At 35.4% G+C, this 13,986-nt stretch overlaps 2 protein-coding genes and 1 pseudogene across 3 annotated transcripts; 1 reads left to right on the top strand and 2 right to left on the bottom strand.

Moving 5' to 3' along the window:
* Positions 1–89: 89 nt before the first annotated feature.
* On the bottom strand, positions 90–1,600 carry LOC147517811 (uncharacterized; annotated as a pseudogene).
* A 3,771-nt stretch (positions 1,601–5,371) lies between these two features.
* LOC147517810 (Phosphoglycerate mutase family protein) lies at positions 5,372–9,099 on the top strand. Of its 2 annotated transcripts, none has more exons than XM_086589889.1 (7): positions 5,372–5,514; positions 6,032–6,348; positions 6,434–6,533; positions 6,793–6,972; positions 7,707–7,824; positions 8,506–8,572; positions 8,690–9,099. In XM_086589889.1, exons 2-6 carry the CDS (start codon positions 6,081–6,083, stop codon positions 8,563–8,565), a joined length of 726 nt encoding a protein of 241 aa, XP_086446015.1. In that variant the 5' UTR covers positions 5,372–5,514; positions 6,032–6,080; the 3' UTR covers positions 8,566–8,572; positions 8,690–9,099. The 2 variants fall into 2 exon arrangements, with proteins under 2 accessions (XP_086446015.1, XP_086446014.1); XM_086589888.1 differs by having other exon boundaries at positions 8,701–8,841.
* Positions 9,100–9,722: 623 nt separating this feature from the next.
* On the bottom strand, positions 9,723–12,032 carry LOC147517809 (uncharacterized). Its single transcript, XM_086589887.1, has 2 exons — positions 11,638–12,032; positions 9,723–10,699 (listed from the first exon to the last, which is right to left on the bottom strand). Exons 1-2 carry the CDS (start codon positions 11,964–11,966, stop codon positions 10,075–10,077), a joined length of 954 nt encoding a protein of 317 aa, XP_086446013.1. The 5' UTR covers positions 11,967–12,032; the 3' UTR covers positions 9,723–10,074.
* Positions 12,033–13,986: the final 1,954 nt, after the last annotated feature.

Here is a 13,986-nt window from a genome sequence, read left to right as displayed (position 1 = left end):
CAATTCTCAAAGGGCACATCATCATTCAAATAATTATAAACTCCACTTTGCTAACAAGTCTCAAAACCTCCATCGCTTTCACAAATTCATCATGAGTTGCAAAGATAAGCACAATCTGTAAACAACTTCTCAATGTAGGAACGCCTTGTATCCATGCTTGAGACTTTTGATACTACATTCTTCTTTAGATGCCAAAGGCAGAAACTATGGTATGAGTCAGGAAAAACCTTTGGGATATATGTAACCAACCCATGATGCCTATCAGAAAAAAATGTAATTCTCCTTTGAGGTGAAACAACCTTCTTCAAATTCTCTAAAAACCACTCCCAATTTGCGTCATCTTCTGAAACTACTATTGCAAAGGCCAATGGAAATATCCCTAAGTTAAGAATTGGAATACTTAGAAGCAATCATTTAAGTAACAACACAAAAAAAAAAAAAAAAAATGATGCTCAAATATTAAAGCAAAATTACATACTATTTAACTAAAACATCTATAAAATGAATTTTGAACATACCTTGATCAGCATTTTTCGATGTTGCCGATAACAAACAACCCTTGTATTTTGCTTTCAAAAAAGTGCCATCCAAGCAGACCATAGGACGGCAATAATTAAACCCATGAATACATGCCTCAAATGATATAAAAAGTCTCACAAACTGGCGTGTATTCTTGTCCAACTCCAACTGAATATGACTACCAGGGTTGGTTCTCTGTAAAGCATCAGTATACCATTCCAACGATTGTATAAGAAAAAGCATCATCTCCATATACCTCCTTCATAGCCAATTCTTTACCTGTGTACGCATAATAATAAGTCAAATCCAATCCATAATCTCTTTTGAATTCTTTTATTATGTCTTTGGGTTTCAACAGCGGGTTGTCCTTCACTTGATCAAGAACAACACTCTTCACAAGTTGACTTCGTCATCCTAGGGATTCAATGAATCCTTAAAACCCAAGACCACATGTATGATTAGGTTCCATTTTAGTAATTTCAAATAATTGGGTAATCTTAAACCTCGCAGTTGCACGAATTCTCCAAGGACACCCCATCTCCATATAGTTACCACAAACTGCCGTCACTAAATAAGGGTTATTCTTTTTCAGCTTGTAAACAAATCCATTCTCATTGCAATATTTCAATAAAATATTCCTAAATTCAACCGCACCACCAGAAAACCTTTGTCCAACCCCAGTAATCAATGTTGCCCACAAACTAGATTTCAAAGGCTTGCATACTTCCGGAGTTGGTGCAAATAACATGCTACAAATCTCAACCTCATCACAAATCAAATTTTGAGTTGAGTCATCCAAACCAACAAAAATCTTAAAGGAGGAAATTCCTTTTGCACAAAGAAATAAAGCTAATGATTGTAACTCTGCATCAGTATCAATTGAAGACTTTTTCTCATCACGAATAAAATAAAGCTTACAAGCCAATGGGGTAACATCTCTCCATTTATCATATATGTTGCGCTTTAGTGCGCTAACTGTAGAATCCAACCCAATACGCATAGCAAGTGTATCATACAGATATGATATCACAGCAAAAACATGATCATCCTTTTGAATTGTATGTGTATCAGTATTTTCCATTTCAACTGCACGAAAAAAAAAACGTTATTATTATGTTTGTATGAAATATGAGTGAATTAACAATTCAAAACAATTCCATTTTAACACAATATGCAGTTATATGAAATATGAGTGAAATAACAATATGATGCATTTTAAAATGAGAAAAGAGTCTGACCTTATTAATATCGGAGTTTGACAGAATTTATGAACACTAAGATTGTGGAAAAAAAAATTAGAAATAAAAAGAATGAATTTTAGTGAAGAATATGAATTAAACAAACTGTGAAGTAGTTTTTTTTTCCTTTTGTTTCTATCAAAAACAGTTAAAGGGTAAAAAGAGAAGACGTAAAAGTTTGAAAAATAAAGTTTCGCGGGTGGTCTCGAGTCGTAACCCCAATTTCGAAAACATTTTAAAAAATAACGACTTTTAGTAATGCAAAAAGTCCAATAAGGTATTAAAACCCAAAAATAATATTTCTAGGTCTTTAAAACTAATATTATTTTTAAAGCAGCTCTCTAGCCCAATTTCTTGGATTATTATTTATTCATGAAGACATTATTAGTGCCATGTCTCCATTGGCTTGCAGAAGAAGAAGCTTTACTTTCTTTGACTTCTATCGGTATGTTTTCTGCTTCAACAGGACACTTCCTTCAGACTTTGTAAGATTGGATCAAGATATTTTATCATCTCTTGCCGGAAAAAAACAGCTATATACATACAAAACACTAGATTTCTGGAACAAATCAAAACTCCGGGGTAATAAAATTCAGTCAATTCTCCATTTTCTTCTTTTTCCTCTTTGGCATTAATAAGGAGACTCTGATGACTTATCCAAACTTTACAACTGGATGTGCAGAATGTCTCTGAAATGTTATGGACTCTATCTTGCACAGTTCCGATTAACTTCTCCTCATCTTCTGGCGGCTGGCGATGGTTCAAAGAGTGCTACCATTGTTGGGGATGTGTATGTTCATCTATCAGCAAAAGTACATCCGTCTGCAAAGGCAAATGAATTTTTTTTTAGACCAAATTCAATTTTCCCCTGTTGTAGCAATTCATAAAAAGTCCATTGAATATGACGATTTTAGACCAAAAACACAAGGTGTTTGTCACAGCCTCAGTGAACTGAGCCATAGGGATTTACACTGACTGAAATAACAGAGGTATAATGAGGAAGACCTATATTTTACCATATTTATAAGTCAGTATAACTTTTTGGTGCTTGTTAAGGCCAGTTTATATCATATGATTGAATCCTTTAGCCTAATTTATGATGTAGCATGAAACTCTCATCTTTTGCATATAACGAAATCATTATTTTTTGTTATCCCAGAGTTCGAGATGGTCGAGGCATGTGAACAAGCGTACTTTAAGGTATGTCAGATTGGCAAAAAAAAATTCCTGATGAAGAAGCATTTAACGAAAATAATAAGCTCGCCGGCGATCATCTTAATGTTCCTGATGAAGAAGCATTTAATACATGCGTTGTCGACCAAAAACAAGGGGGTTGGACTACCTTCCCCTTTGTCACATGTCTTCATCCCATTCCATTCGTTTTTTGCATGATGGTTTTATAAGTGTCTTCATGTTTGTATATACAGTAGTATAATCATGACTTTGTGTTTATTTTATATTGGTGGTGGTTGTAGTTACTTTAATGGGCTTAACTATTGCTGCTTTTGGGTGGAATACAAACTTGATCGTATATCTAATAGAATGTTTCAACATCAAGAATATCGAAGCAGCATAGATATCCAACGTTGTCAATGGTTCCTCCAGTTTTTTTCCTATAGTTAGAGCTATCATCGCTGATTCATTCTTGGGCAATTTCTTTGTTGTATCGATCAGCTTCATCGTTTATATCCTTGCTGGTAGTAGACTGACTAAAAATTACTTACATGTATCTTACTCTTCAAACTCTCGCGCTCATAGTCATAAATATATGTATTCGTTAAAGAATAGCTGATATGGGTTTAATTTAATTTGCATGTACTTATCTAATGACATTTATTTTGGCCTATATATTTTCAGGGTCTTGTTCTATAAACACTAACTGCAAGCCTCCAATAGGTGGCCCACATATAAAAGGGCCAGAGAATTTTTTTTTTTTTTATAAAATGAAAATTCGTTAGTAACGGATACGAACCGTTAGCAACAATTTTTTTTATACAATGAAAATTCGTTAGTAACGGATACAGAACTGTTAGCAATAGAAAATCGAAGTGACATTTATATTCGTTATTGATAGATGATAAACAAATTTGATAATTGTTACTAATAAATTCTATCGGTTACGTATCCGTTACTGAAATTAATTTCAGTGACACTTTTTAACCGTTGGTAAAGTTTGTAATGGATAATAAGTGTTACAAATATCCGTTACTAATATTAATCACGTTTTTGTGTCAACGCAAGATAACCATTACTAATATTTTTGTAACAGATGTATATCCGTTACAAATAGGTTGTTATGGTGTAGTGAATATTCTAGAAATGAACACGGTGATGTTTTAATTATACAAATTACTTTGTTTACTAGACTATAAATTTAAATTTAGAAAATTAGTAAAAAGAAAATAAATCCAAATTCTGTGAAAAAATAAATTAATAAAAAAAAACTTACAAATCAATGACTTCCTTCTTTGTCTTCTTCGTGAATGAGAGGTTCTTCTTCATCAGTGAGAGATCTTCAATTTTTTAAGAGAAATCGTGATTTTTTATTTTTATTTTTTCAAACAATCATTCAAAATCAATTTGTTTGGTTTTTCATAGCAAAAGAGATCGAATAAAAGATTTCGACTTGGGAGGAAGGAGATGATTTTTTTGGAGATAATAGGGTTTCCAAGAGACTGATGGGGTGCAGTTTGCCGAATTAAGGTTTATTTTCTCCAAACCCTTCTGTTATCTTTTTTCTCTTGCTTGCCGAAGTTTTGGAAATTGGGGTGGTTGGTTTCTAACGAAGGGTTGGATTCTTTTTTTATTTGTTAATTACTAAAATAGCCTATAAGTACAATTGAAATAATGGTGTAGTTTTGTTTTTCGTTTTTACATAACACATGAAAAGACAATTGTGACTTATATTAAATTAGAGAGCAAGCCAAATTCAGGATTATTTTGGTAAGAAGGTGAGTAATTATTTTTCAAGTAGGGACTATTTTAAAAACTTGGCTCACTATGAGCATCTGGGAGAACAGATATTAATGTAGGTAGGATTGTATTCTAATACCACAACAAATTCCAGATATCTCGGTAAAATATCATGAAATTTTGGTGTTCTGATTACTTATGATTAGTCTGAAATATATCAATTGTTTTTTTTAAGTGGAAAATTTTATTCACAGTGAGATAAAACAATGTTGGTTAGCTCTATAAGTTTTCTCGTGTTTCTCCATCTTTTTGCTGTCACTACACAATTTACTACACGTCCCACCTCAAACTTACCATTTCCAAGGGCTACCATTATTTGAAATAAATCTAATATTTTTAGGGTCTTTATTGTTTGCTGCAAAGATCAAAAGATAAAAGATTGTTTTTCAATTTTATGACAATACATTTTCTTGGGTAAATGAAATTTTACATGAGAAAATTTTCCGAGCACTCAAACTGCCGTTCACACTTCACACACATCATCATTTGGTTATCTCAGAAAACCCATTGGATAGCAATGAAGATTAGGCTGGGCCCGACCCGTATGACGTGCTGCGAGACCAAACCCAGCCCATCCTGGCCCGGCCCAATGGAAAACACCAGGTGCTTCTACTTTTATCCACTCTACAAGGAGTGATGGCATTTTTCTCAAGTTCAAAAACTTGAAAACTTGTGATTCCAGCTTTGTCCAAGTAAACCTTTTGAAGGGGCATAGCTAGTTGAAAAAGAAGGACCTCAAAGAATCCATCTTTTGTAAAGCAGGTCTCATTTTCTTCTCTTTCAGGCAAGTTCTTTTCAACTTTTCATTTTCCAGCTAAATTATGCTTGTTGCATTTTCAGTTCTGGGGGTTTTTTTTTGTAATATTGTTAAGTGTCTAAGATGAGCTTTTAATTGTACAATGTATGAAATTCACTGTAATTGGAATGATAGCCTTGATAGGGAAGTAACATGTCCCTTTTGCTACAGTCTATAATGAATGTCTTGTTATTATTATTGTTGTTGTTGTTGTTTATGTATGGAATGGTTTGTTTAACAAACTGCAGTGATAACTCATGTTGGGCTTCAGTCAAATACTTAAATGTTGATTTATAACTTCAAGCTGTGTTTATTTATTAATTTATAATGTTTATTGTTTTTGTGCACCTCGTATTATCAATGGATATGATATGAAGAAGTGAAGAACTACATTTATGATTATGTTATACTGATAAAAATGTTATATACCTCTCATTAAGACCAAATGTACATTTTTCCTTTGTTATGCCGTGTTACTCATTCTTAGAGATTTTGCAATGTACAGACGGTCTCCATTTACGTTGCAGTATTACCAGTAAAGTGGTTGTTAATTTATGGTAGAAGCACTTATGACACTGGGAATGGAAGCAAGTCTTTGCAATCAAACCCTCATTTCTCCTTTGTTCTCCCCCAAATCTTTCCCAGCATCTTCACCATGTCCTAATATTAGTTCATTAAGTTTTAGAAGCCCTAATCGTTCTTCTGCTTCACCTGTTGTGGTTGAGACTGTTGAAGAAGAGATTGCAGCAGATTCTTTATTTCGTCGTCGTTTAATTCTGCTCCGACATGCAAAGAGCTCATGGGAAGATCGTTCACTTAGACGTATGGAAGTTTTTTCAGAGACTCAATTGATCAGTTCTGAGTCTGTAGTTTACTCATATCTTTTATTGTAATTGACATTGCATAGATCATGATCGCCCTCTAAGCAAAGCTGGACGGGCTGATGCTGTTAGTGTTTCTCGAAAACTTCAAGAGCGGGGTTGGCTTCCTCAACTTATCCTATCTAGGTTTGGTCAGTTTTTTCCACTTGCTTTTATCATTTAAAATATGCTTCACAATGGAAATACATGTTTTAAGTGGTTACATCATTTCTGAAAATCGGTTTTCCAGCAATATTCTCGAACGACACCCTTTACCCTTATGATACGTTCGATTTGAATTCTTGCTGGATATTTTAGAAAATTACAATTGCAGCAAGCAGTCAAACACACCTTAAATGATTGATCCATTGGCTCAAATTCCTCCTTGCTTGGTGTATTGGTGCAGCAATGCAGCAAGAACAAGGGAAACACTTAAGATTATGCAGGAGGAAGTGCAAGGACTCTTAGAAGCCGAGGTTCATTTTCTTTCAAGCTTTTATTCAATTGCAGCAATGGATGGGCAGACTGCTGAGCACCTTCAACGGACTATTTGTAAATATTCCAGAGAAGAGATACTTACAATAATGTGAGTCCTTTTGTTTTTCTGTTTTATTGCCTTGTGACGCAAAAGAACTTCCTCAATCATGGACGATTTATACAGATATCTGGTGTAACAAAAATAGAGACCAAGCACACAAAGAACTTCGTCTCTAGAATGTAACAGTACCTATGCTTTGGTGTCACTCATGAAGCATCACGTCCAAGTAGTTGTAACCCAATTGATTAACGTAATGCTCCTGCATCACTTTAGTAATTGTAACTTTCGAAATCTCGAGTTGACTTGTCAATTCATGTAATGTTTAAGTGTAGAAGAAGATTCTGTTGCACTTTTGATTCATAGTAAAATCTATCAGTCACGAAAAGTCAAATATTATGATACTTTAGAGCGGCCTAGCATCTATCATGTGTTTTCCTTTCTGAGAAGGTGAGGGAAACTCTTGTAACTAGCAAAAGATGCAAACTAAATACTAAATCCTCCAAGTTTCTAACTATCTAAGAAATCAGAACAAAGAAACACCCATAACTAGCAAAGGGCCTTATAGCTGATGCAAGTGTCCTCCACGCCAGCTGATTCTCTTCAACAGATGATCTGATTGCAATTTGCCCAAAATGGCCACACAATTGGCCACGTTGGTCAAATAACCGAACCCAACCTACTTGGTGGGCCTGAAATAACCTACTTTTTCATGAAGCTGTGAGGTACATTGTTTTTCACACTGCAATAGATATGAGGCAGATAATGAAAGTGAATTGCTGCAGGTGTATGGGACATAACAGGGGCTGGGAGGAGGCAGCTTCAATGTTTTCTGGTTCCCCAGTAGAATTGAAGACATGTAATGCTGCTTTGCTTGAAGCTACAGGGAAGTCCTGGGAAGAGGTTAGGCATCTATATCTATTGAATTGGTATTCTTGGTTGTGTTATTTTCATCTGTAGCATATACACTTAAAGAATAAAATGTATTGTTGATTATGTTATTTTCATCTGTGGCATATGCAAGTTATATATCAGCTTATATTATATATATTTCTTTATTGGTCTGTGTGTGTAAATAGCCTGATCATATAGTAATAACAAAAACACCCATGTATTGACAACACAAAAGCGCTGCCATAATACTGAATGGTTTTCTGGAGATTTATAGCCAATAAAAAGGTACAAATCCAAGAGGGGTTTTTATCTCACTTGATTAAATTGAAAAGGTTTTGTGCTTATAACTTCAACCTAGAGAAAGCATGCAGAACCTGATATGCGTTCAGGATATTGTGCTGAATGAATCTGACATGTCATTGGCACAGACATTTGCCTAAGTACATCAAACAAAAACTGATGATGTTTTGCGAAGGAAACTTAAGGAAATTTGAGCAAGAATGCAAGTGCACTTTGGGGTCGGTGATTTGGTATTGCTTTTCTAGCATAGACTTTGTTAAAAGGACAAATAACTAAATAAGTGATGCAAATATCTTTCTTAAGTACTACGGTATGTGCAGAAAACCTGCTGTTTCAGATAAGTCAAAGAACCAAATACTATTGAAGTTTCTGTTGGGTATTCTTTTGTAGGCATTCATATTGGCTGGACTTGGAGGATGGAAGCTTCACGGCATAGTGAAACCCAATTGAAGATACTGTGAGTACAATCTCTCCTCCCATCCTCCGGATACTTGTATGGAAATACTGCCACGTATGTTAGCTGTATATTATTTTTTTCGTTTTTGTAAGACTGCTAACTCTTGCACTTGCTAAGTATGCCTTCAGTGTGGAAGCGCCTTCTTGAGAGGCCGGTACATTTTACCCGAATGAGCACTCAGTAAAGGCTAGAAGTATGTAGCATTAGTTGTTTCGGATGCATTTGAATGGGATCAGACCTGAGACCAGAACTACTCAAGTGCACTTTAATATGGAGCTTACAACCGTCAAATTAGAAAAAATTAGAAAGCAAATTGAGGAAAGATTGAAGACGGTGTTGTGGAGTAGCTATAAATTTCTACACTGTAATCTACTGTTGATCAGAGTTTAGAATTTTGCACATGCATTAAGATGTTTATTTATTTGGATGAAACTTGTTCGATATGATCAGTGAGACTCGTTTCTATGATCAATTTGTTATATTTGCCACTGATGTGGATTGCTAAAGCCTTTTTTGTTTTGGGTAAAGATTTACATGAAACTTGTTCGATAAAATTTCAAGTTCTTTAGTCCAGTTTTATCTTGCAGTGAGAATTATCACATCACTAATATGTACGCAACTGGCATACTTGTCGGGTTTTGTGGGCTCTCGTGTTTCATCGCATCATTTACTGGTGAATACAAAGATAATAATGGTGCAACAAAAAACGTGCTTTGGCCTTCGTCAGTATGGTTTATCAGCTTAATACGTAACGAGATATATTCTCAGTATACTTGTTTTTGGGGTGGCATTTCTTATGGACCCTAACCTAGTTGAGTGCTACTATGGTGTTACCACCAGCTGTAGGTGCCCATTCAGCTTCTGTGGTAATCCCTCTAAGCCAAACCTCAAAGTCACAAGATCCCTAGAGTACTGGCGTACTGCACTCACATACGAACTGTTTTCCTAACAGAGCTCAGATATCAATAAAAAAAATGTAAAATACATGCCTAAAGCAGATAAAATTTCAGGGTATTTAAGCAGAATGTAGGAATTAGAGATGCTATTAAGCAGATTTTTTAATCAAAAAATAAACTAATAAATATGGACCAATGCTGAATGAAGAATCTATAAACCAAACCCAATAAAGAGCAACCAGGTGAAACAAGAATTGTAATGGAACCTATGCATTTACAATGTTATAAAGGGAGGATCAAGTTAAGAACCAAAAACCAGTTACTCACTGTAAATAATCTGTGAGAACAAAAAAACACAGAGAGACAAAATTCAATCATTTCATTTTTCCCACTACTTAGAGAGCAAGCTTGGTAAGGTTCATTTGGAAAAAAAAGGTTTTAGGGGGAAACAATTATCAAATTAGATCCCTATCAGCATCCTCATGTGTAAAGAATATACAGATCAATTGTGGAGCTCAGTGTTGAATCTTGGCTGTCTATATAATCTCGTCCTCCAGTTCCAGGCAGAAATGTCAAATAAGTCCAAGGCTCCTCTTGCTATTTATGTCACCTAGAATTCAAATCAAAGTGCCCTGCTCCCCGCCACACATCTTGTATCCCAGTCTCTCCATTTTCAGGTTCATTCTCATCATTCAGGAAATCCTCAGTTGGTTCTTCTTCCTCTCTCTGTGTGTTAACCCAGCCATGAACCATCTCGTCCATGTGAACTACCTGTTCAGGTCCTCCCAAGTTATGACCAACAGAACCAACATCAGCCTGATACACAAAAGCATTCCCTCGCATAGGATGAGCAAGCATCTCAGCACGAGCTTGCTCTGCTTGAAGCAACGCTGCCATCCGCATCCTGGTCTCTGCAGCCTCTCTGTTAGCCTTCTCCTTTAATTCCATCTCTGCCCTTAAATTAAACAGCATCTGTTTCTCCTCTTGTAGAAGAGCCTGCTCAACCATCAGCTGTTCTTCTGCTCGTAATTCCCCTGTAGCTTGCTTGTGGGTTAGGTTATTGAAGGTATTGACCTGTTTCTCAAACATGGTGGTGAATTCTGCAAGCTTATTGACAATGTTATGGTCCCACTGCTGGAGGCGTGATGGCATCTGACCTGTTGTGTCAGAATCAAGGAACTTGTCATCCTCTTCAGCTTCATAGTCAGCCACCACATGGTACGGCAATAGCCTACACAAAATCATTCAGCAAGATTGATGAGATCAACAAAAAATGAAAGCACAACTTTTTTTTTAGAAAATGCAAATGTGCATAGTGGAAAGCAAGAGAGAAAGTGAAACTGACCACCATCCTATAACATATTTATTTTATTTTTTTAAACATATAGATCCAAGAAATGTCAATGAGCACACATATACTATTTTTAGGTAACGAATCACGAGTAAATAGAAACAAAAGAATGGCACAAAGGATCCAATATGTAGATATGACATCTCATTGGGCAGAAAGAAAACTAGAAACCAAAAGGTGAGTGAGAAAAAAGATATGGCATGGAGAATTTGATGCATGGAACCCTTGGTCCTATGCCCACTGGTGATCCTTAAGCTTAGCCTATAGGTCCCAAAAAGTGAGAAAGATACAGTTAGGTGCTGGTTCATACACATAAATAAGTTCATTTGTGCATTAGTCAAGTAAAATGACCTGAACCGCCACTACATATCTATCTTTGCCACCAATAGAAGGTATAAATTAAGTGAAAGAAGGATGGGATAGAAAAATATGGTGAGTGCTTAGTACATAAATGACAGCAGGTAGAAATTCACATTGTCTGACAGTCCCAAATACCACGATACATGAAATCGCCAATGTAATGAATATCGACTATTCTTCTACTATATTATACCACAAGATACGCCAATATACAACTACAAACTCATAATTTGTACCATTTATCCAAAATCTCCAAAACATACCCATTAATACAATGCCTAATCATATCAGTTCTCATTCTCCTTTTCTTGTTATCTCCTAATATCGCCATACATTATACCAACTTTTCTTCCAGACAATACCACAATATGTCGATATACAAATAAAAACTCATAATTTTTTTTTCCAATTCCTGTTTATCTAATACCCAATGCTTAAAATCTCAAATAAAAACAAACCTCTCACAGGCATCTTCAAGAGACGAAAAGGGCTTCTTAATATCAGGATGACAAACACGCCAAGCATCATGATACGCCATTTCTAACTCCGCCCTATTCCCCTTCTGCTGCTGGGCTTGCTGGAGTTGGAGTTGCAAATTAGGGTTAGGGTTTTGCTGTTGTTGTTGGAGAGAGAGTTGGCGGTTTTGAAGGGCAAGTGGGCGTAAATGAGCGTCAATGTTGGAAGGGAAACGGGAAATGGCTTGTTGTTGGTATTGTTGTAAGAGTAATTGTTGCTGTTGTTTATGGTGTTGTTGTAATAGAATCTGTTGTTGCTTTGCTTCATCCATTTTCTTTTCTTCTCTCTCTCTCTCTTTCTCTTTGTCTAATAATATAATCTCTTCTTCCTTATTTCAAGTTCATCTACTACTACTGTGTCTCCTGATTTGGTTGGGTCCAGGGTCCACACGGTTGGTTAGCTCAAAATGATGAGCCATTGAGCCAAGGACCAACATCACAACTGAACATATAATTTTTTTTCTATTTTATTATTATGTATCAAAAATCTTACTTCCAAACTATATTGAAACTCACACAGTAAATTAATTGATCAAAGTTCTCATCGCCAATAATTTGTTAGACTAAAGGCTATTTTTTAGTATCAATGGGCAATGTAAATCAGTTATGTAACTTAATATACACTTTACTAAGCATTGAACGGGTGCCGTTTTACTTAATGTATGTAAGGGGAAAAAAAAAATTAGTAAATACTTTTTTGTGTAAAAAATGTGAAGTGAACAGGTTCCACTATAAAATAATTTCAACAATTAAATTTTCAATTCAATGACTTTTCCAATTTGAATGTGTGCGTGAGAGAAAACCTTTATAATTTCCTCAGAAAGGTATAGACATAGTATTAGAAAAATGGATTTGCACAAATCCATTGAGATATGAATAAGTAATTTGTCTCCCAAGTTATCCTACATTGAGATGAAATGGGTTTATCTTAAAACAGTACGTAAAGTGAGAAAAATCTTTTCGAAATGATGCACTGGTTCGAAACAGTGGATTATGCCAAAAAGGTGCGACCTTTTGAAATGTGCACTCGTTCGAAACAGTGCATCATACTGAAAAGGTGTGACCTTTCGAAATAGGCACTGGTTCGAAACAGTGCTTTATGCCAAAATAGTGTGTCTTTTCGAAACATGTGACTTTTCAAAGAGTTGCTTACTTTTTCCCAAGAGTCACTGTGTTGTTTTGAAGAGGCACCACTCACTTATAAATAATAGATGAATTTGGAAAGAAAGACACACCAGATCACACAGAGTTCTGATTTTTCTCTTCTCCCCTTGTTCTTAGTCAAATACTATGTTGTGTTCGCTGATTCTATAGAATTGAAGTGCTAGTTTTCTATAGAAGGAAATCCGTTCTATTCTTGGGAGACAGTTTCCCATCAACCTTCAAGCACCGTGAGGGGGAAAATCTGTCTTAAGGATATAGTGATCATCACTAGGCTCGGATTTAATCATTGGTAAATTAAGTTCATTAGCTGAACTAAAAGGTTTGTTTGTTTGTTGAACTAAAGGCTTGTTCATGATATATTTGTTATATCAATTTGATTTTCTTGTTTACTTAACAGTAAGTGTATTTTTGGAATAAGTTTCCTACAAACTTAAGACAGATCTCTTGCCTTGAATTAATTTTGTTGAATTAATTTTGGTTATACTTATTGTAAATGCACTAACAATCTTGAAGTGGGTTTTGTTAACGTGTCGTTGAGAAGCGGTGGTCAAAAGATTGATATATGGCAGAAACGTTTTCTTGCCATAGTTCCTCATTATGATGGTTCCATGCACTGGGACAGATATGTATTTCTAGTTAATTACACACTCAGAAATTATATATTTTGGCAGTTCTTTAGTAGTGAACACTAAGGTGACCTTCGAAATTCCTACAATCCGGTTGAAGAGATGTGAAAGAAGGAAATTGTTCACGTACTGATTGAATGGAAAGTCGATTTGCGTCGATGAAGTGCTTGAAGCACACTAGTTTGTATCCAATTTAATGGACATCCGTCCGATAACTTAAATAACCACCATGGTCTTTGTAATAGTCTTGGCGCTATATGGTTTGGGTTTAAACAAAGATGGTTCATTGAACATGGGTGGAATTAAAGTGAACTTGACGAAAATGTGCGACTGTTTGAAAAGGCAAACACTTGGAAAGCGGAACCAAGATATTTCGAACAAGACACCGGCCTGTTGGTAAGATAAAGTTCAAAACTTGGAGTTTTTGTGACTCTTTGTGAACATAACCAATAACCAACAGAAGTACTAAATGATTGACTATTCAGTCTTGTGCATGTCAACA

Source organism: Coptis chinensis, chromosome 2, assembly GCF_015680905.1.
Source record: "Coptis chinensis isolate HL-2020 chromosome 2, ASM1568090v1, whole genome shotgun sequence".
In the NCBI taxonomy this organism is placed as follows: domain Eukaryota; kingdom Viridiplantae; phylum Streptophyta; class Magnoliopsida; order Ranunculales; family Ranunculaceae; genus Coptis; species Coptis chinensis.
This window is presented reverse-complemented; position numbering and strand designations above follow the sequence as displayed.